The sequence below is a fragment of the Schistocerca gregaria genome, chromosome 3 (assembly GCF_023897955.1).
Source record: "Schistocerca gregaria isolate iqSchGreg1 chromosome 3, iqSchGreg1.2, whole genome shotgun sequence".
Lineage (NCBI taxonomy): Eukaryota > Metazoa > Arthropoda > Insecta > Orthoptera > Acrididae > Schistocerca > Schistocerca gregaria.
The window spans coordinates 418,919,744-418,943,187 of record NC_064922.1 but is presented as its reverse complement, the minus strand read 5'-3'; the positions used below and the strand labels follow the sequence as shown (position 1 = coordinate 418,943,187).

Below are 23,444 nucleotides of genomic sequence, written 5' to 3'. Positions count from 1 at the left end.
ACTAAAAGTTGTTCTCTTCTGTCTGTGAGTCAGGAGTTGAAACAGTGCTCTTTCTAACACTTAATTTAATTATGTCTAATGCTTTTAAAGTTTATTGATGAGAGTTATATTTGTTTGAAAGCTGTTTTTCCTTTTGTATTTGTTCTTATTACTTAAAGTCCAGTCCAGTTTCTACAAATAAATTACAGAAGTAACTTATAACAATTTTTCTGTTTTGAAACAGGTGCGATGTATGAAACTTGTCCAGCATCCAAATGTTGTGCGCCTTTATGAAGTTATTGATACACAGACAAAGTTGTACCTAATATTGGAACTGGGAGATGGAGGTGATCTCTATGATTATATTATGAAACATGATGGTGGTCTGGGTGAAGAAGTGGCTCGTGAATATTTCCGTCAGATTGTGCGTGCTATTTCGTACTGTCACAGGTTACACGTTGTGCATAGGGACTTAAAACCAGAAAATGTTGTATTCTTTGAGAGACTTGGGATGGTGAAACTTACAGACTTTGGTTTTAGTAATCGTTTCAATCCAGGGCAGAAGTTGGAAACTTCATGTGGATCTTTAGCATATTCTGCACCAGAGATATTACTGGGTGATTCGTATGATGCTCCAGCAGTTGGTGAGCCATACCTTAACTGTTGTATCTAGCTTAATATGTAGCTTTAATTATTTTTTGAGCACTTCTTAATTCTATATTATGTCTCACTGTCCTCTTATCTTTCCTTCAACAGCCCTGTGTGTTCTTACCTCACTAATCTCGTTCTTCATGTTTCTATTTGTCCACACTCATCATCCCTTCACCTTACTCTCCAACAGTTATTTCAGTCAGTATGACATCTCTTCAATTTGCTATTGTATAGTTCTTGATCCTGCATTGTATATTTGTCAGACACTGATATTACTAGCTTATACAGGATGTAAAAAAACAATGTATACAAAATGTGATGTGGAAGAGAATGTAAAAAGAACGACTTTTTCGTAACAAAAATATCATGGCATATATTTTCTCCACAAGAGTTCCATGAAGGTTTTGATGCTAGTGATATTTAAAGGCAGTTGTAAACCCAAGATTTCTCATAGTATGTTTCACACACAAGGATGGGCTTAGCTGTAATGAACAATTTGTCCAGTGCTTGCAAAGAAAGAGTACTGATTTATTCAATAGATGTAAAATCCAGTCACAGATTCATATGTATTGGAAAATTACAAATCCAATGACCTCCTCATGGCTCAGTTGAGTTGGAAAACTTGATATGCAAATTTCTCAAGCAGATGATAAAGTCTAAATATTTGTGATACCCACCAAGTATATTATTAAGAAAAAGTCCTAAGATGGCATGAACCATTGAAGATAAGAGCTGTTTGGTTCAAATGGATTTTGTGACCACACTGGCACTATTTCAGAATGCTCATCTTGGATGGATGTTGCCCCCACCCCACCACACAAAAAGAAAAAAGTAGTAATCATTATGGTCTCTGCTCTGATGTTGGCTGCAGGGGCTATGTTTTACACCACCTAATAAGAAAACCAATGGGGATACATTCTCCTGCCACTCTGGATGCAGGTTCTTGTACTAACTTAGCTAGTAGTATGTTCTGACTTCCATCACCTGAGAGTCAGATTATGTAAAGCAATTGTGGTAGGGAACATTACCAATTAGGACTCTTTAGGAGTTCACTAAACTTTTTATTCACCTTTTTTATTATTATTTTATGAACTCGTAGTCTGTGGATGACAGGCGGTTCCTATGGGTAATATGGCATAGTGCAGTGGTGCTGTCCAACTCTGTAAAGCTGGCTCACATTTGTGTTTGTAGATCAGTATATACAAAAACTAATTGACTTCCTGCCCTTTTGTTACTTGTTTGTGGCCTTCTCCTCTCAATAATTCTGCAGCACTCTCCGGTTGAAATACCTAATGTAGATTCTGTTCTCCGATGCTGGCACTATCAAGGAGACAGGAAAATCTTTCAAGTAAGCTATTATTTATCTGGAGATAGCAGGAGGAAGTTACAGATAGGGCTATAGGTCCAGAGGTCATAATCAATCGTATTCCACCATTACATTTTACTATATCTTTCAAATGATTCTATTGCAACTAATGTACATACCCTTCATTTAATATTCACCTCTTGAATTGTCAACTCACAATCCTGGCGTAATACTATTTAACCACTGTAATTTAACAAATCCAGCTAGGTAACATTTAATCTTGCTCAGACACTCTTTGTAGAGGAGAAATTCATAAATGAGTCTTCAGAATATAATAGTGACACATTTTAAATTGGAGTACTAAATGCAATTGACAACAAATCACTTGTTTCTGTGAAAAAAAAAATCATTTCTTTAAAGAAGATTGATGGCCAGTGTTCAGATTGCTCTGTGATGAATATTGTTTTAGAGATTTTGCTGAAAATGTCACACACATTAATGCACAACTGGTATCTGCGTGCTAATGATTGTCAAATACATTCAAAACCATTCAGTGTTTCAGTAATAATGGCTGCAGCTGCAACCAAACGGGCAGCCAGCTCTTCTAGAATGTCTGTTGCTGTCTTATACACTAAACATTCCATGTCCTCCCAAAATAATAATAATAAATTAGATATGAGTGAGGTCAGGAGAACATGTTGGCCATTCCACTGGTCCACACCTCCCTATCCAACAGTTGAGAAAAACGATGTCAAAATGTTCTCTGAAATCAGCGGCAAAATATGGTGGGGCTCCCATCATGATGGAACCATAAATGTTGCCTAACTGCTAGTGAGACATCCTCCAATTTTTCCAATAGCACTTCATGGAGAAAGATATGTTAATTTTCTTCACGAAGCAAATTATGCAGAAGATAAGAGCCACGAAGTACAAAACCTAATCTGGGACAAGGGAGTACCTCTAAGAGATAAACAGACGTCGTGTGAAGCCTATCTCCTGCCAGTCATGATATACACTGATAATCCAAAACATAATGACCACTGCCCACCGACCAAAACATTATGACCACTGCCCACCGTGACATTGAATGCCACCTGGTGATATTGTGGGCACATGACGCAGAAATAGAAGTACGTAAGTGGAACAGACAGATGGGGGATCACTTGAACAAAGATATGAGCTGCAAATGGGGAAATCCATTGAGATAAGAGACATTGACAAAGGGCAGATTATTATTATGCAGAGCCTGTGAACAAGTATCTCGAAAATGGCTGGTCAGATGTTCACATGCTACTGTTACAAGCATCTACAGAAAGAGGTAGGATGACAGCGAAACTATCACTAGGCACTAACGGGTTGGACATCCATGACTCTTTATAGAACTTGGGATTTGGAGGCTTGTTTGCTCCTGAAAGTGGGATAGGTGTTGATCAGTGGCATCTCTGCCGAAAGAGCACAATGCTGGTGTATGCACAAGTGTTTCGGAGCACACTTTTCATCATACATGAACATGGAGCTCTGCAACAGACCACCTCTACGTGTTCACACATTGACCAATCGTCTTCATCAGTTACAATTGCAAGATTTGACATTGATCAATGGAAGTGTGTCAGCTCTTCAGGTGAATCACAATTTGTTAAATTAGGTCGCTGGTTGTCTCCACAAACACCATCATCGAGATTAATGATGGCTTGAAACATGCAGCAAGCCATGGACGCAGGCTTGTGGGATCAGTATTATGCTGTAGGGGACATTCTCGACATTCTCCTGTGTTTGCATGGGACTTGTGGTAGTAATCGAAGACACGCTGACAGCTGCGAACCACCTGCATCACTCTTTGCTTCATGTCTTTGCCGACAACAATGTCATCTTTCAGCAGTATCATTATCTGTGTCTTGTTGGAGCCAGAATCATGCTAACAAGGTTTGAGGAGCATTATAGTTAACTCACACAGATGTCTCGGTTACCAAATTCAACTGATGTAAATCGTATGGAACTCATCTGGGTCACTATTGGGCACCATCACCATGTACACAAATCAGTGGCCTATTATTTATGCGAATTACATGAACTGTGCACATGCCTCCAGAAATCTACCAACAAACTGTTGGATTCCTGATATGCAGAATCAGTGATGTAATTTGTTACAAAGATGGACAATCAAGCTGTTAAGTTGGTGGTCATTATGTTTTGGCTTATCAGTGTGTGGTTTGGAGACCTGTGTTATTGAAGAGAGAAGCAGCATGTAAAATGAAGTTGCTTTGGTCACTTCAAGCAAGTATACCTGACTCGAACTCCGTTGGAGATGGTGGTACTGAGGAGGAGGAGGATGATACTGGCCAACACATTTATAGTACTATTCTGTTGGTGGAGCACAAGATTCTCCAGCCTCCAGACATGGCTGAATATTTCTTCCCTTGTGAAGGCAACTCATCAGGAAACAAAACATATTTGGAAGTTGGGGATGTTTGCGATTTGGAGTAGATACTGTTGGCAGAATTCCCCATGTTAGGGGAAGTTTTCGGTTGATAGGTTCCGTTACTTGAATGGATGCATGCCTGTTTTGTGTAGGATGTTCCAGAGATTGGCATTGGAGGTATTCAGTTTTTTGGCAATGGATTGTGTGTTGATGGTGGGGTTGTCCTCATTTGCTGTGACACAGTTTCCTCAAATGGAACACTCTGCCCTCAAGTTTCATGTTGGTCTGACCAAAGAAATACTGTTTAAGAAAAATGCATGTAAAGTCTTTAAAATGTAGCATGATTTGGTATCCCTCTTCCTGGAAATCATTCTGCCCACAGATGCATTGTGCCTCCCTATAAGTGAGATGCATGTCAGCTAACTTGATTGGAGTGTAATCAGCCACCAAGAACCTGTCAACATAAGTAGAGACTTTTGTAACCTCAACATAGCATAAATGATGATAATGTAACTATTTATCCATAGAGGTAGACACTGCTAGCAGTAGTAAGAACTTACCCTTCCTAGCAACAAGACGTTATTATGTTGGAAATCAAATTCTGATATCAAGAAGACGCATACAAAATGGTTAAAACAGCTGTAAACGTTGACCTAAGGGAAGTCCAGTACCAAACCCTTCAAGAACCTCTAGTGGCGAAATTGTGCACTTCTGACATTTGCTTCACTTAATGAAAATATTTGTTTTTATCGCCTCAAATAATTCTACAAATTTGTGTATGTATGTTTTTTACACCCTATATATGATCAGTCAGTATCTGTACTGGCTCTATCACAGCAGTCTGTGATACTACTTATTCAATTGTTTATGTTTTGTTAGTGTCACTGTACTGTTTTATATTGGAATGTGCGTTTTGTTTATTCTTCTCCATTCTTTTTGTGTATCCCACTAATATCTTACCATTTTTTGATGAATGTACAATAGGTGTTCATGTATGTTCACACTGTTTTCTTTAATACTAGCAATTATGTACAGTTTGAACATGTATTAGCCATTATTATCTGTTTACTTAAGGTTAAGATACATATGCTATTACCGATTGAAGTGTTTCAAGTGGTAGTCATGATTAGAGGCTTGGGAAGATTTCATAAAGTACTGGTTATTGCTCTTGGGGTTTAGATGAACTAGTTGAATGATTCTTATCTACCAGTTACACTTACTTCAGGCCAGCAGTTAAATAATTATTCAGATTTATGTAAACAGTAGAGCCAAGAGCAAAATAATTGAATCTTTTATAACTGTTGTTTGCAGACTATAAGTGTCCAAAGTAGAAAATTAACAACAGCAAAATAACAGTAGTTTTTCTGGTTATGCTGTACTACTATTGAGCATGTGATTGCTTGTTTCTGTTCACAATCACATATGGAACAAAACTAACAAATGATAACAATGCCTCAATATGTACTCAGTTGCTGATATTTTTACCTGTTTGACAGAAATGAGGATAGATTCAACCAGGTGTAAAGATCTGTTCTCATGACATCTCGTGGAAATTGGGTTTTCTGCCGGATATCAGCGTCTTCCAAACACGATATTTCGACGTCATTACTTGACGTCTTCATCAGGTGTTCCCTGAGACTGGCTGCTTGCCGGACCGGGTCGCATATTTATGCCTGCCCGGTGCCTGGTGTTCTGTTTGCCGTTCCCTAGTCGGTCCGCGCCCGCTGGTCGCGCTATCCTGCCGCTCTAGGTGTTCTCTATTCCGCCCGCGCCCGCTCTGGCCGTCTCCAACTGCGGTTGTGGCCTCCTGGTGTTCCCTTCTCGGTCCGCACCCGCGAGTGGCGCTCCAACGCGACTCTGGACGTTCCCTATTCCGTCCGCTCCCGCTCTGGCCGTCTCCGACTGTGGCTGAGGCTTCCTGGTGTTCTCTTCTTGGTTCATGCCCGCAGTGTGCGGATGTCTGAGGCTCGTTGTTGGTGTTGGAAACATATTTTCTCCGACATTGCTTCAGCAGTTCAAATGCCGGGTTCCATGCAGTGCTTAGCTGGTATCATGCTTCCCGGTTAATCAAGTTTTGTGCCATCTTTATCTCTATAGATTCAGTGATGACACTATCCCAGAACCTGGGGGTCTGGACCATGACCTTGGTGTTCTCATAATCCATGGAATGTTCCAATTCTAGGCATTGTTCTGCTACTGCAGATTTTGTGGCCTGCCTTAGCCCGGTATGTCGCTGGTGTTCCTTACATCTGATTTCCACCGTTCTAGTTGTTTGGCCAATGTAGGACATACCGCATTCACAAGGAATTTTGTAAATGCCAGGCTTCCTTAAGACCAGGTCAACTTTGACTGTTCCACGTAAAGCCCTGATTTTGCTAGGTGGGCAGAAGACACTCTTGATGTTATGTTTAATTAATATTCTGCTGATCTTGGCAGAGACAGGCCCGGCATACGGTAAAAAAGCCAGGTTCTTGATTTCTTCTTCTTGCTTGTTTTCCGGTGTATCCTGATGTCTGGTGGGATGTAGAGCCCTGTGGATGTCCCTGGATGAGAATCCGTTGTTAGCAAACACTTTTTGAAGATGTTCAAGTTCCCCTGCCAGGCTGTCAGTGTCAGACAGTGTCTGGGCTCGGTGTACGAGTGTTCTATACACCCCGGTCTTTTGTGCTGGGTGGTGGCAGCTGTTGGCCTGTAGGTATAGATCTGTGTGTGTTGGCTTTCGGTACACACTGTGGCTGAAGGTGCCATCCGCCTTCTTCTTCACCAGGACATCCAGAAACGGAAGCTGACCATCCTTTTCTAGCTCCATGGCGAATTTAATATTCGGTTGCCTTGAGTTCAGGTGGTCCAGGAAGTCTTCCAGTTTTTCGCGACCGTGTGGCCAAATGACAAATGTGTCATCAACGTATCTCCTGAACAGTCAAAGATAACCTGGGCTTAAGGAAGCGTGGCATTTACAATATTCCTTGTGAATGCAGTATGTCCTACATTGGCCAAACGACTAGAACGGTGGAAATCAGATGTAAGGAACACCAGCGAGATACCAGGCTAAGGCAGGCCACAAAATCAGCAGTAGCAGAACACTGCCTAGAATTGGAACATTTCATGGATTATGAGAACACCAAGGTCATGGTCCAGACCTCCAGGTTCTGGGATAGTGTCATCACTGAATCTATAGAGATAAAGATGGCACAAAACTTGATTAACCGGGAAGCATGATACCAGCTAAGCACTGCATGGAACCCGGCATTTGAACTGCTGAAGCAATGTCGGAGAAAATATGTTTCCAACACCAACAACGAGCCTCAGACATCCGCACACTGCGGGCATGAACCAAGAAGAGAACACCAGGAAGCCTCAGCCGCAGTCGGAGACGGCCAGAGCGGGAGCGGACGGAATAGGGAACGTCCAGAGTCGCGTTGGAGCGCCACTCGCGGGTGCGGACCGAGAAGGGAACACCAGGAGGCCACAACCGCAGTTGGAGACGGCCAGAGCGGGCGCGGACGGAATAGAGAACACCTAGAGCGGCAGGATAGCGCGACCAGCGGGCGCGGACCGACTAGGGAACGGCAAACAGAACACCAGGCACCGGGCAGGCATAAATATGCGACCCGGTCCAGCAAGCAGCCAGTCTCGGGGAACACCTGATGAAGACGTCAAGTAATGATGTCGAAATATCATCTTTGGAAGACGCTGATATCCGGCAGAAAACCCGATTTCCACGAGATGTCATCAAATCGCCAGGAAAGTCTAAGAAATTACATCTGTTCTCATGTTCAGTAACTGGGCTAACTGAATGTCAGGCTCCTAAACATTTTCTGAGCCCGTTTTATTTTGCTTACCCTGTATGCGCATAATGTAACAGAAATGTAATGGTGAAGATAATGTTTCTAATTATAAGATTTTCAGCATGCAATGTCCACAACTCTAATAAAGATTATGCTTTTTGCATACACAAAGCTTTGTCATACATAGGTAACATTTTAGCTGTGGCCTCACAAATAGGACATAACCTTTTTGTTTGGTAAATGTCTGTTTAATTTATTTATTCTATGATCTCTTGGCAGATGTCTGGTCACTGGGAGTAATTCTGTACATGCTAGTATGTGGGCAAGCCCCATTCCAAGAAGCAAATGACAGTGAAACCCTCACAATGATAATGGATTGCAAATATACAATCCCAGTCCATGTGTCAGAAGGTTGTAAAAGGTAGGAGGAAAAATGCCAGTAACATGTTTTCATAGCACATTTTATCCTTGGTTTGTGTTAAGAAACCCTTCATAAAATCCTTTAGTGGTAAACCTGTTTTCATAAGTGTCTTTGTGTGACCTTGCAAGGTAGGGCTGCACAGCAACTAAAACAGTTGTGGTTCGGAATGTATTTGTGAACTTCTTTTTCTCTTGCATCCAAGTCCAATTTTTGTTTATTGGTCAGTTTTATCTACCTTTGCGAGATTGTCTCTTATGTTTAAACAGGCCTGCTGCATATTTTACGTTACATTCATTGTGACAAGTTATATCTAACATAGAATCCAAACATTTTGAAATTAATATAATGTGAAGAAAGAAACATTTGGTACAGAAGTGATGAGCAAGACGGAATTTAAGCATAAATTACTGGAACAACTCAGACCACTGACCAAAGAGATTAAGTAAATAAACTTTGAAAACTATATGAATGATTAATATTAACAAGTTGTTTTTGTGGTCTTTAGTTAAAACAGTTGTGCTGCAGCTATTCATGCTAGTGCATCTATATAAGCCTCTTTATCTCTTCGTACCTATTGCAACCTACATGTATTTGAACTTGTTTCCTGTAGCCATGCCTTGGTCTCCCTCTACAGTTTTTAACTCTCACACTTGTCTCCATTACCAAATGAAATATGGGGTGAGACAAAAAGGATTTTATAACTTTGAAATTGTATAGAAATTTATTGAGATAACCAGTTGGTAGATGTGTCATTTTGTAGCAAACAATCAAAGTTTAACACAAGTGTCAAGTGTAATTTTGATTTGATGTGAGTACTATTTGTGGCGTGGAAAACATTCCACCAGTATCAATTTCTTCCCACACTCATTGCAGCAAATCGGGTGTAACTTGTACAACATCAGTGTAGATTTGATTTTTCGGGTCACTTAAATTGTTTGTTAGGGGAAGAACATACACACAGTTTTTAATGTAACCCCAGAGACAGAAATCCAATGCTGTCAAGTCTGGGAGAGAGGTGGCCATGGGATTGGCATTCACAGCCAATCCACAGATCTGGGAAGTGATTATTGAGGAAACCTTTAACTTCTATGAGCAGATGAGGTGGTGCACTGTCTTGCATGTAGTAAACTATCCTATCTCAGTCATCTTCATCGATCTGTGGAATTAAAAAGTTTTCGAGCATATCCAGATATGCAGTACCAGTGACAGTTTTCTCCATGAAGAGGAAAGGGCCATACACTTTCAGTTTGCTAAGGGTGCCAAACACATTAACTTAGGGGCTGTCATGAATGTGTTCCAGTGTTGCATGTGGATTTTCACTGCCCCATCTTCTGTAGTTGTGGGTGTTCGCCATACCATTGATATGGTGTGTTGACACATCCCTGAAGGTTATTGTATTCAGGAATGACTCATCATCCTCTATCTGATGCAAAATTTCCACACAGAATTCCCAAAGAGCAACTTTATCTGCATCACTAATGTGTTGTGTCATTATGAAACTGAATGTTTTCAAGTGTAAATATCTACACAGTAGTTGTCAAGCAGTCTTTTGTGGAATGCCGCTCTTGTGAGATGCACAACACGTTGATCTCTGTGGATTGCTGCAAACCTCTCCATAAGTTGTTCAATATAATCATTAACACACAAACGACCTGTTGATTTATCATGTCACAGTGAACAACCCATGTCAGCAAAGTTCTTGTGTGACAAGTAAATTGTAGGCGCTCTTGGAGGTTCTTTAGCATATTTGGTGTAAGATTTATGCCAAACAGTTGTTGCAGAGTTTGTTTCATGAAACAAAAACACACAGAGAGCATTCTCTGCCACATTTTAACTATGAACTACACTTGAGCTCCTAGTACATGAGTCAAACTTACGGTTGTTCGCTGCAAACTGATACATCTACGGATTCATTAAGTTATCCCAAAATAGTCTTTCTAACTCACCCTCTATTTCTTGATTCCTCAGGATGAGTACTATTAATCAGTGCAGTAGATTTCTTCCTCCCCACTTCCATTCAGTACCTCTTCATTAGTTGCCCAATCTGCCTGTCTAATTCAACATTATTCTGTAGAACCACATATCAAAAGCTTCTACTCTCTTCTTGTCTGGACCATGATTGTCAATGTTTCACTTGCATTCAAGGCCACATTCCAGACAAATACCTTCAGGAAAGACTACCTAACACCTCAATTTATGCAGTGGGGTGGACAAAAATATGAAAACGCCACTAACACAATACATTACCATGTCTAATATGGCGCAGGAAAATGTTTGACATTCAAAAAAGCTGCCAGTTGTCTCATACTGGATAAATACAGCTCTTGTATGGTTTTCAAAGGAATCTTATACCATACTTCCTGCAAAACAATGGCAAGCTTAGATAATAATAACGGAAGTCGATACGGATCACACACACCCATGTCTCCAAAGTAAGCCACAAAGGCTCAATAAGACTGATATATGACGACTTTTATGGCCAGGGCAGATATGATAATTCATTCTCATACTAACAATACCAGTCCTAGACAATGTGAGCTGTGTGAGTAGGGGCACTGTCATCTTGGAACTCAATATTACCACTGGTGAACAAACATTGTATCATATAATGGACCCGATCAGCTAAAATGGTCTCATAACACTTGAAGAGTAACCCTGAGCCCATGGAATACTAAGGTATGGCGGATCAAGTCATATTTGAACCCCCTTCATATTCCACTCTTGGGATGTAAGCTTGACCAAAAGTTGGAAGCAGTGTGCAACAAGACTCAGCTGACCAAATTAATTTCTCCCATTGCCACACATTCCAGGTTTTATGGCTTCTGCACCATGTTTTCATATTAAGTGCATTTGCATCACCTATGCATGCTCACCCTAAAATTCCTTGCTTATGGAGCTCCCTTGTTTTGTATTGGTGCTGACAGGGATCACGAGCATGACATTCAGTTTTGCAGTGGCTTTTGCAGCCGTTTTGTCAGAACTGTCTATGATGATCATCTCTCATGAACACTCAACACACATTTTTACCTGTGTTGTGACTTACCACATTATGTTTTTCCATTTTTCCTGTATGTGGTATAAATCTTCGATATGTTGCCTCTAAAAGCACAAAACACTTGCATGCACTCACAACTACATAGAACGCTGTTCTGACCACGACTGGCACTTGCAATATATTGAGGACATGACACAGGTGCCATTTGTGATCAAATACGACTGTGCAATCCTCAGGCATAGCTATCCTCTACATTTATGTTCAAGCAAGCATTTCTTGTGGTGTTTCCATATTTTTGTCCAACCCCTGTGCATGATGATAACAATTTTCTTTTTTTCAGAAATGCCTTTCTTGCTATTGCTGTTGCTGGTAACTTTTCGTGTGGGAGGGATGACAGCTGTCAAAATTCAGGTCCCCTTGGTTTGATGTGGACAGGGATGTGAATGAAGCCAACCAAGAGATAGAGACCAATGTCAAGGAATATGGTTAGTTGGGCTGAGAGCAACCAGATGAAGTGGAGGGGGAGAAACTGTCCAGGTTGTGAAGGAATGATGATGAGGGGTCTTGGCTCTGAGTTGAGATCAGGAAGATCTTATCATTCAACCTGAACTACACAAGTGGTTTGTGGTTTTGTGAGGCTAGGAATGTTTCCTCTAGATGTCCCATAAAAAGGTTGGCATAGCAGGGTGCCATGTGGGTGCTTATGGCTATGCCATGGATTTTTGATATACCTTCCCCTCGAAGGTGAAGTAGTTGGGTCAGGATGTACGTGGTGATGTGTGTGAGGAATTATGTCTTGGATTTGGAGTTTGAAGGATGTGTTCAATAGCAGCAAGATCATGAGCGAGAGGGACTTTGGTGTATAGTGAAGTGGCTTCAGCAGTGATGAATAGGGACTTAGGAGATAAATGGGTGGGGATTGTGGATAGTCAGTGCAAGAGGCTAGCATTTTAGATGTGAGAAGCTGGGTTTCAGGCAGTCGGTTGGAGGTGCTGATCAAAAAGAACAGAAATTCTTTCAGTAGGAGAACAATAATGAGACACAATGGGGCATCCAGGATTGTTGGATTTCTGGATTTTGGCGAGCTTGTAGGAGCTGGCTGTCCAGGGTTTTGTTTGGGTGTGGAAGGAGACTGACTTGAGGAATCATGTGCTGCTCCTCCCAGCTAAAGCACATGTGCCCACATGCCTACCAGTGCGCCTTCCAATTCTTCCTCCCACATTGCTGCCCCACAACCTGGCAGTCTCCCTTTGAGCCACTAGCTACCCACTACAATCCCTCTTCCTGTCTCCTGCCTCTTTCTCTCTGTACCCATTTCACTTGCTGACACATCTCGTACCTCACCCTAGACCACTTGCTGAACTGCAGACCTAGTGTTGTGCTTCCGGCCAGGACTATGTATGGACCTCTCTCTCTCTCTCTCTCTCTCTCTCTCTCTCTCTCTCTCTCTCTCTCTGTGTGTGTGTGTGTGTGTGTGTGTGTGTGTGTGTGTGTGTGTGTGTGTGTGTGTGTGTGTGTCAGTTGGAAAGGGGGGGGGGGGAGACAGAGAGAGAGAGAGAGAGAGAGAGAGAGAGAGAGAGAGAGAATATATGAAAGTTATTTGTAACTTATAATAATTCCAGAGTAGGTAAGTTGCTACTCACCATATAGGGGAGATGCTGAGTTGCGATGGGCACAACAAAAAGAGTCACCAATTATAGCTTTCGGCCATTAAGGCCTTTGTCAGCAGTACACACACACACACACACACACACACACACACACACACACACACCTGGCTTTTCCATTGTTTGATTATTTGTAACTTAAGATTTTATCTTTTGTTCGTGATGGATTTTGCAGGCTAATAGCTCGGATGCTGATTCGGGAACCAGAAAAGCGAGCCACTCTGGAAGAAATAGCAATGGACCCATGGCTGAGAGAAGATGCCAACACTGAGCCAGCAGACTTCCTCCCATTAGTATCTCGAGAACACGTGTCTGAGGATGACCATGCTCTTATCATACAGAAGATGGTCAATGGCAATATTGCTACTAAAGAAGACATTTTAGAGTGAGTTGAGGGTATTGCAATATTAATGGTGATTGAAGCAGTTTCGTTTGTGTCATTACTAATTCAGTCTTTTGAGTGTTTATTCCACTTGTCAGTAAATACTCCATTATCAAGAGAATTACTAAGTTTTTCAGTCGGAGTTGATAGGAAAACGGTTGTAGTTCTGTGCTTAAATTAAATATGTTTTACCAAATCACATGCAGCCTATTCTCTGATGTTTTAAGAAAATTTATTACTGTAAACAATATTGTTGCACCTCTGTCACAACATAATTCTAACAAAAGGCATATGCTGTTTGTTCACAGGGCACTTGATAAGAATGAATACAATCACATCACAGCAACCTATTTCTTGCTAGCTGAGAGGAAACTGCGAGCACACCGACAAGAACAAGCTCAGCAGCGTCTTCGTCAGGGGCAACAGTTGCAAGAATTGTCTCCCATAACGTCTGGGTAAGTCAGTAAGACACTCTCTAAGTGTTACACATTTGTGAGGTATCTGTTGTTATATGGCCCTCACACATTATTAAGAACTCTCTGTCTCTCTTTCTCTCTCTACTAAGATGAAGGACATGTCCAAAAGCTTAGTGATTGTTTTGGCTTGCTTATTTGTCTTTTTACTACTCAGTTCTTGATCCATAATGCATTCTCACCCTCACTATCCTTCTGTTGTTTACAGAACAAATTTTGTCATGTATATTTTGCTTCCGTCTGATGCTTAAATATTTAGTGCCATTCTTAGACTAGAGCTGAGATTGTTTAAAAGTGAAAACATGAAAAGACAGTACATGATGCTAAGTGATGTGGCGTAGAGATAAAAAGAAAATGGTCCAAACACTCAAATGACTTCTAAAAGCAATATTTCAACATTCATACAATTTAAATGTTGTCTTAGGTTACCTTTTTGTCTATTTATGTCCTGATCCAAACCATGCCAATGGCCTTGGCTGACCATACGGTGTGCCAAGTGTTGTTAGTAGGCGGGGTGCACTCAGCTCTTGTAAGACAAACGGGGGAGCTATTTGATTGAGAAGTAGCGGCTCTGGTCTCGTAAATTGACATGTGGCCAGGAGAGTGGTGTGCTAACCACATGCCCCTCCAAATCCGCATCCAGTTATGCCTGGGGTGACACAGCGTCCGGTCGGTGCCGTTGGGCCTCCCTGGCTTGTTCAGGTAGAGTTTAGTTTAGACCCCAACCATGATATCTGTGGTCATTGTCCCTCTGGTTACATCCAGCTGTAACCTCCTTCAGATTTGCAAACAGTATCATTCATGTGATTTCTTAGCTTCTCCTGGCATATTTGTTAGTAGAACATTCCATAGGTGTACTGCTGGTACTCAGTATCCAATGTGCTGTAACATTTCAGTGAACAATACGGTCACCACTTAATTGTGGATATAGACAGTTCATCCATTCCGGGAATTGAGAATATTCATGATTCTTGCCTCTTACAGGTGTTGATAATGGCAGGAGATCAGTCCAAAGAATTCAAAGACTCTCGAAAATGTTTTAAGTTTGAAGTCGAATAACAAATGTCAAAAGAAATATTTTTTGTATAATTTAATTACAAATTAGCAATTTTTCTGATTTTGTCCTTTGCTTGTACTGTAAAGCCTTGCTTCTTGCCCAATTTCATGATTCTTGCCAATGCGAAACATCCTACGGTTTTTAATGAGTGATTTTTGTGAGTATTGAAATATGTGACACAAATGGCCCTACCTTCTCATTACATTGACGTAGAAGCTTAACATTTTTACACCACTAATGGACCCTAGAACATAATATGTGACATAAATTTCAACTTGATAGTCTATTTGCTCCTGAGAAAAAGATGTATTAGCAGATGGATGGACAGAAACATTTTGGTAACAAATCACCCAAAAAAAAAGTTGTAGTGTAATATATTTACATATTAACAATTTTTTCATCATTTCCTTTAGCTTTTCTGGGAAACTATGCTTTGTGCAGATTTCATGATTCCAGGTCAATTGGAAGTAACCTATGGGTTTTGATGAGTTAGTTTGCAAGTGTCAAAATATGTGCCAGTAATAGCTGTATCTTTTGACTGCATTGAGTTAGACGCTTCAATTTTTTTTTTTCACTACCAAGGGCCCATAGATAATAGAATGCAGCAGAAATTTCAGCTTGATAAGCCTATCCTTTCCTGAGAAAAAGCATTTTTGACAGACAGATGGATGGGCAGATGGACACAAAGTGATCCGTAAGGACTCAGTGTTTACCAATTGAGGTATGGAACTCTAAAATGGCAATATTGTTAAATAGTCTATGTGGTTATATGAAGTACTTCGCACCACATCTGTTTCTGTCAGAGGCCACACACACTGACACAATTTGATCATTTGACAAGAGGAGAACTTGTGTAAAAAGTGGTGTAATTAGATGATGAATGCCATCGATCATGTATGGGACATAATTCGAGAGGTCAGTTTGTGCATAAAACCCTGCTCAGCAATACTTTGACAGTTACAGCCAGCTATAGAGGTAGTATGGCTCATTACTTCTGCAGGGGCTTCCAGTGACTTGTTGAGTCCATGCCATGCCAAGTTGCTGCACCATGCTGGGAAAAAGGTCTGAAAAGATATTAAGAGGTATCCCATGACTTGTATCACCTCAATGTATAGGTTATAGCACCCCTTCCCCCTTTGAGGAGAGAGGACTCCATAGATGTGGGTGTCAGGGCAGCTGTTATATATCCATGAGCGCTGCGGCAGATGTCACAGGCGATGGCAGCGGCAGCTGACTCTGTGCTGGAACTGGGGGTAGGAGCAGAAGTGGCACAATGATTGACGTGCATAGTGGTCGCTTCCCCCGTGAAGTACCATAAGAGAGGACAAGTGACGAGTGCGTTGGTTGCATTTTGACTCCCGGTTTGTCAATGTTGTGGAACTGAGACAATTTGGAGGCACTGGATCTCAGTTGGGATGGCAGGGATCCCAATGGGCAAGGTGTTGAAGGCACCATCCCAGCCGGCAGTGAACTCGCTGGTGGCAGCAGAGTATCACATAAAGGCCCAGCAACATGTGCTGAGCATCTGGACCCAGGAGGAGAGGTAGTAGTAGGCAAAATCCACAAAGAGGGTGGGACAACCCATGCAGCAGGATGATTTGAACCTTAACATGCAGATGAGACAGTAAACTTCACCATTACATTGGGTGTGGAAAGGAGGAGCAGTCATACAGTGAATACTTTGATGGGCACAAAAATCGTGGAAGGTCTGAGACAAACTGTGGACTGTTATCCTTCACAAGCATATAAGGCAATCCTTTAATAGAATAAACTTTGGAGTCAGTTGGAATTGTAGCCATGGCCTACGTTGAAGGACAGCTGATAACATTTGAAAATTTAGAGAAAGCATTGACAACCAACGACCAGTAAGAATGTAGGAAGGGTCCCGCAAAACTCCTGTCCTTTAGAAACTGCGAGGTGGGCAATGGAGGTAGCATTGCTCGAGGCGCTACCTGTTGGGCAGCACACTTAGAGCAGGCCCTGACAAGATGTGCACCATCACCATCGATGCTGGACCAAAACACGTACGGATGGGTCAATAACTTGGTACCCAAAATCACCCAGTGTCCATAATGTAGGAGCTGAAGCTCAACCCACCGTAGAGCAGCCTCAGTCACAATCTTAGGTGACAGCCCTTCCATAGTTCAGAGAACGCCACCATCAGGTACCAAAAGGCGGTGACTGAGGGTAAAATAGTTATGCGAAGAATCAGGAGCCCTGCTTAAATGCCCGTCTAGCCAACTATGCTGAATGAGGTGACCAGCTTGATGCAAGATTGGTCAGCAGCAACAGCAGCTAAGGTCCAGGAGCCCATAATAGGAAATGCTTCCATTGATATTGTGCCTAAACAGCTGAATGAAAGCAAAGTTGTTCATCCTTATCTAATATAGGACCTGGTCCCATCAGAAGCCAGAGCAGTGCAACGGCATTGGCATGCTGTGCAGTAGGCTGGAAAAATATTTCGCAGTTCTAGTGAACCAGAAACAAGACCCATTGCAGGACGCAAAGTGCCCCTTTGTCATTCAGTGAAGCAGAATGATTAAACAATAAAACCAATGACTTGCGGTCAGTAATGAGGTGGAACTTATACACGTACAAGAACACATGAAAGTTTTTGAGGGTTGGACAATAGCAAACACTTCCTTTTCAACTTGGGAGTAGTGCTGCTGAGCAGAGTTGAGCATTTTCTATGTGTAAGCTGTCGAACTTTCAGAACCATCCTTATATCAATGCATAAGAATGGTCCCACATCCGTGCTGAGAGGTGTCCATAACCAAAACCAAGCAACTGCCAGGATGGAAAGTAGCCAAACTAGGAGCAGAATGTAATTTAGATTTCAAAACAGTGAACGTGCACTTGCAGGCTGGGTTCCACTGAAAGGAAACTTTCTTGTGGGGCAATTCATGAGAGGAGGAGATTGGCCAATGTGCCCAGACCCTGAATAAATTTGTGATAGTAAGCAGTTTTGCCTAAAAATGCTTGGTGTTCTTCGACTGTTTTTTGGGCCAAGCAGAGCTGTGACTGCAGCGACACATTGATGTGATGGAACAACATCCTGAGATACCTCAAGCCCCAAATACACAATTGTTAACCGAAAAAAGTATGAGTTGGACAAGTTGCATTTCAACCTGCTGTATGTAATACTGAGAGCAAGGTGTGTAAGTTATGTAAATACACTTCCACAGATGCACCTGTTCATGGAGATAGTTGATGTACCCCAGAAAGGACTTCGGCCAGTTGTTCCAAAAGATACAAAAAAATCGCTGGGGCACTAGCTACACCAAATGGTAGGCACTGATATTGTTACAATCTGAAGGGTTTGTTGAACACAAGGAGCCTGCAGAGGCGAAGCTGATTGGTCATTTTATTTATTTATTTATTATTATTATTATTATTATTATTATTATTTTTTTTTTCTGTCTGCACAACCTCCAACAATGCTGGCGTGTTCAGTTACGCTTTCATTTGATCATGCAATGCCACTCAGAAACTCAACTGCACAGTAAGTTTCAGGGTAAGGTGGGCCATCTGAGAAGAGACAAGAACTCTGAACACAGAGAATCTAACTGCTGGTAAGGAACTGGCTGGAAACGAGGTGCACTGAATCCAAAATGGAAAAACAAGTGTTGAAAGCACCCTGACCGAACAAAAATCTGCTGAGTCATCTTCATCTGCTTCTAAAAAAGTCAAGGAATGAACTGCAGATTTATACATAGTGGGAGCTGTAAATTGCCTCAAATTGGAATATGCTGCTTGTTGTAATCCCCACACATTGAGTAACTGGAGACAACACCGGAGATCTCAAATGCACACAAAGTTTGTGAGTTCAGTAAAGTCATGGCTGTACCCGTGTCCCTTGTAGTCTGACAATTTTGTCCAACAACTGCACTTCAATAAAAAGATTGTTGTTATTCGCAGACACTGGAGATAAACAATTAACATCCATGGTCATGTCCACAGGAGGGGACTGAGAATGGCACACAGGTGCCGTATATTCTTTTTCCCTACTGTTGTTGCAAGTCATCACCACTTAGGCCAAGTGGCTCTGTAGTGTTTCATGAAACAGTATGGACAAGATGGGATCGTGGAGTGATGCCGTTGCTATGGTTATTGTTGTTGTTGTTGGTGGTGGTGGTGGTGGTGGTGGTGGTTTTGTTTGGGACATCACTGTCCAGTGCAGTGCGGAGGATGCGGTTGTACAGATGCGACGTTGTCCTCCCCCTGGGAACTGACTGACTCCCAACGACCAAGAACAGGAACCACCACGATGATGTCACACGAAGCCTCAGTATGACCACTTGCAGTACGAGATATCTCCAGAGATTGAGCAATATTAAACACTTCAGCCAAAACTGGATTCTCGAATTGTTTAGTGTGTTGACGCCCCTCCTTGTCAGGAGACAACAGAATGTGGACCATAGAATCAGCATAGGAATTGTGATGAGTGTCAGTAACAAACTGACATTTGCCACTGAGGCAGTGGAGTTCATGGTTGCATTTACAGTGATAATTTGAGAACAACTTACACATTTCATTGAGTGAAAGTGACACAGGACCCTGGAGTGGGGCTAACTGGCTCAACAGCTGGTATATCCGAGGAGAAATCCAAAGAAGGAACAAAACCTTACACATGTTAGCACCAAAGGCAAGGAAGTGTTGCTGAAGCTGCTTCTTGTAACATTGTCGTTGGGGAGGGGGGGGGGGGGGGGAGGCAGTGTGGATGCCTGCGTACTCAACGTGGCTGACAGGTTTGTGATAGCAAATGTAGGAACCTGCTGCTACTCGAGGAGAGATGTGAGTAGTGCCCCAATGGCCAGAAAAACCAAAGAAACCAACCAATAGACTGAGTTCATGGAAGTGAATGCCACACTCGTCACCAGTTGTGTTATGATGTAAGACACAAACAATGGCACGGCCACAATAAATCAAAGTTTATTCTTCTTCCACAAACAAGCAAACAGCAATTGAGAACACTGACATAAACATAGAAACAATTCTGGAACTTACAGAAACTTTTACATTGTGTTCTTATTTATTGTCAGTGAGTGCCTGCTGCGCAGTTCTTATAAGGACGACAATTCCGGTAGATGTCAAGGTGGATGCTGTGCTGTGGGCATGAGTCATGTGACCACCACAGGTGTGTCCATTTAGTGCAGATGCCATTGGCGGAATATTTGAAGTGTAGTGTGCCAGAGGCCTGATGCTGCAGTGTGTATCCAAGTGCTCTTTACAGGGTTATAGCAAAATGTGTATTAGGTCATCTAGTTGATACTGACTGACTATAGACATCAATAATTTATGTAGACAATGAAGTAGTTGTATTTGAAGGATGCACTGAGTCAGTAGTAATGATACATACAGAAAAAAAATGAATTTGTTGCGTTCAGATTGTGCCTTAGTTTTGTAAGATGATACAAAGAAAAAAGTTAAGTATATGTTCATTTATAGTATAATCATTTTAATTGAGTCTCATGTATTCGTATCTTTGAGGAAGATACAGGTACAGTTCATTTTGCGTCCTTGTTTTCTTCTTAGTCTCAATAATGTGCATTTATTAGCTACATGTAAGCACATTTAGTTAGTCCTTAGTTGAGTAGTAGACAGATTTCACAGTACAAATTTTGAATATTGTAATATCTCACTTGCCTCAACCCCTTTGCTGCCCGCAATTTTAATTATTTATATGTTGTAGGCTTCTTGACAACAAAATCTTCTCAGTGAATAATGCTGTTAGTAGCAAAAATATTTTTTGAGCTGTAAACAGAAATTTTGTAGCATTTACTTTAACTGGATACATTTATCCCACAAATTTGCAGCAGCAAGCCTTACGCGAAGATGGACAAGATCACAGGAATGAGCAACACAGATGTTTCATGTCAACAAGTGAACCAGTCTTTACTGAGTGCAGCGCGCACACCCGGGGACCAGGTGAATCAACAACAACCACCTTTGGCATGCCTACTGCATGTTGCAATTGCTTCACTTTGCGTTTTGGCACTCTGGTGTGTGTTCTCACATAAAACACTGTCACAGACTGTTAAAGCTGTGTGCATATTGCAATAGTGGAATTAAATGCACGGTCAACTTACATGCATGGAAAAGTAAAGACTAAAACAACTTAAAATAAAATCAGCTTTCTTATTTTTAGTGTACAGTTTATGAAATCATTAAATACTTAGTTTTTGCTTCTGCTGTGAGTAACTTTACTCTGTTTATGTAACACACTTTAAATGTGGTGATAACCTCTGATTGGCACAACTAATTAGTTTCAAAGTATTACTAGAACATTCAAAATAATTAAAGTTACAGTAACTATTGAAAAACATAAGAAATTTTGTGTATCTTTCTTTTAATTTAGCATGGTCTAGTAGAAACTAATTTTTTGATGAATATTAGAACAAGAGTCTTTATATTTTACTGGCCTCTCTTCTTTTTATTGAAAAATCTTGCATCTTGTCAGTTTTCTGCTACTTCTGTGCATACTTAAATGAAGTAAACATTTCCTGTTTCATGTTTTAAAGGAGACATATCTTTCTGTAGCAGAATGATACTGCTCAGTGATTATTAAACAATGACCGGTATTAAGTGCTTTGTAACTTCTTTGAAGATTTTATCCTGTGTAATAAGACATTTCTTCTTAATTTCTTGTATCCAAAATGTGCACAGTTATTTTGTGATTGCAAGTTGTAGGTGGCACTCTCTTCCAGTGAAAACGTAATGTATTCACTCAGGAAGCAGAAGTTGCGTGTCATTTCTCGTTGGTCAGTAGATTGGTATAGACTACATCATTTTTGTTTGTATTCACAGCTTCATTATTTGTTGTTCGTCATGTTTCAAGGCAAATTCTGCACTCCTAAACATTATTGCATGTTTAGTTGGCATTTTCATTTGGTTTCAGTATTTCACTAAAACCGTAATTCAGCTTCAAATGTACCTTATGTAGCACAAATGCACTTGAACTGTTTCATATACTTCACTCCTTCATTCAAATGAGTCTACAATGTATGTGTAGTTTGACAGGCATGAGTAGTGCAACTGTTTTGGTATATTGGCACTACTTTTACTGCTTTTCCATTTTTGTACTACTTCAAAATCAGCACCTAAAATAGTATGAATTATTGTTGATTAACAGTACTCTTTATTAGATCCATGTTTCTGACGAGCTACTTTGTAAGGTGCAATACTTCATGACTTAAGATACAAGATTTTAGTACAACTGTAGTAACTTCTATGCTATGGAATGTATGGTCCACAATCTAGAAAATTAAGAATCCTGAATACATTTTCAGGAGACACTCTCTTAATTAACTTCACTGTTTCGTTGATTATTGTGTTCATTGAATCTATGTTACTGTGTGTCACTGATTATGACTACTAACTGAAAATGGTTTTCTTGTGAACTTACTATTTGTGGCATTTATACTAATTAAATATTATCATATATTTTAAACAACTTGAGGAATTTTACATTAATTGGAACCTCGTTTATATAACTTTAGGATTGTAATTACTTTTCATGACTCTACTGCAGAGCAAGAAGTGTGATTATTTTCAGTTTATTATTTTGAGTTTAGTGTCTTTGAGAAATGCTCAGACTCATGATTAACTTGTGAATGTTAATCCTAAAAAGGAGATTCCTATTATGTACAGTAAATAATTTTATGTAGCTTCTTGTAAGTAATTGGTTTGTAATAAACTCTCTCCATTAACCTACAAAATTTATATTTATTGAAATGTCAAGTGCCTGGATAAGGGCAGAGGAAGAAACAGGAAGGGATGAAAAATTATATAGAAAGAGAGAAGTCAAAACTTCAGAGTAATTTACAATTACACTGAGAGAAAAATCAAGCATTTAATATCAATGTAGATCATCAGAATTCCCGAGAAATTAACAGAGCACTATTATTTTTACATATCATTTATTCAGAGATTGTCATATATCTTGGTAGACTAGCATTGATGGACAGTGAACAACGTGTTTATAAATCTACTAGGAATGCTTTGTGTGAGTTCTTTATCTTATGGGGGCAGATATTGTGGTAGTGTCTTACGTGTCTGCTTGGGAGCACCAATCTGCAAAACAGTTCCTTGAGGAATAAAGAGTATTTTCCAGCAAACAGGACCTGTTGGGATATTATGCCCTATTTAAATGTGCTATGCCTTTGTCTGACAGCACCCTGTGCTTTGAGTTGCTGGAAGTCCATTGTACCATACAGTGACAGTATCAGCATAAGCAAGGGCAGATTTGAAAATATTGTACAGTAATTTATATGCCAATAGATGATTTTTTTCACCTTCAAACAAAT

The 23,444-nt window shown here is 40.7% G+C and overlaps 1 protein-coding gene across 4 annotated transcripts in view; it reads left to right on the top strand.

Moving 5' to 3' along the window:
- Window positions 1-23,444, top strand: part of LOC126356220 (SNF-related serine/threonine-protein kinase-like) — a 326,256-nt gene that overhangs the window by 223,598 nt on the left and 79,214 nt on the right. For all 4 annotated transcript variants that reach the window (XM_050007035.1, XM_050007036.1, XM_050007032.1 and 1 more), the window contains 5 exons: window positions 224-623; window positions 8,423-8,564; window positions 13,402-13,611; window positions 13,917-14,063; window positions 20,955-21,066. In XM_050007035.1, the coding sequence (XP_049862992.1) occupies window positions 224-623; window positions 8,423-8,564; window positions 13,402-13,611; window positions 13,917-14,063; window positions 20,955-21,066 (1,011 nt within the window). The remainder of the gene's footprint in view (window positions 1-223; window positions 624-8,422; window positions 8,565-13,401; window positions 13,612-13,916; window positions 14,064-20,954; window positions 21,067-23,444) is intronic.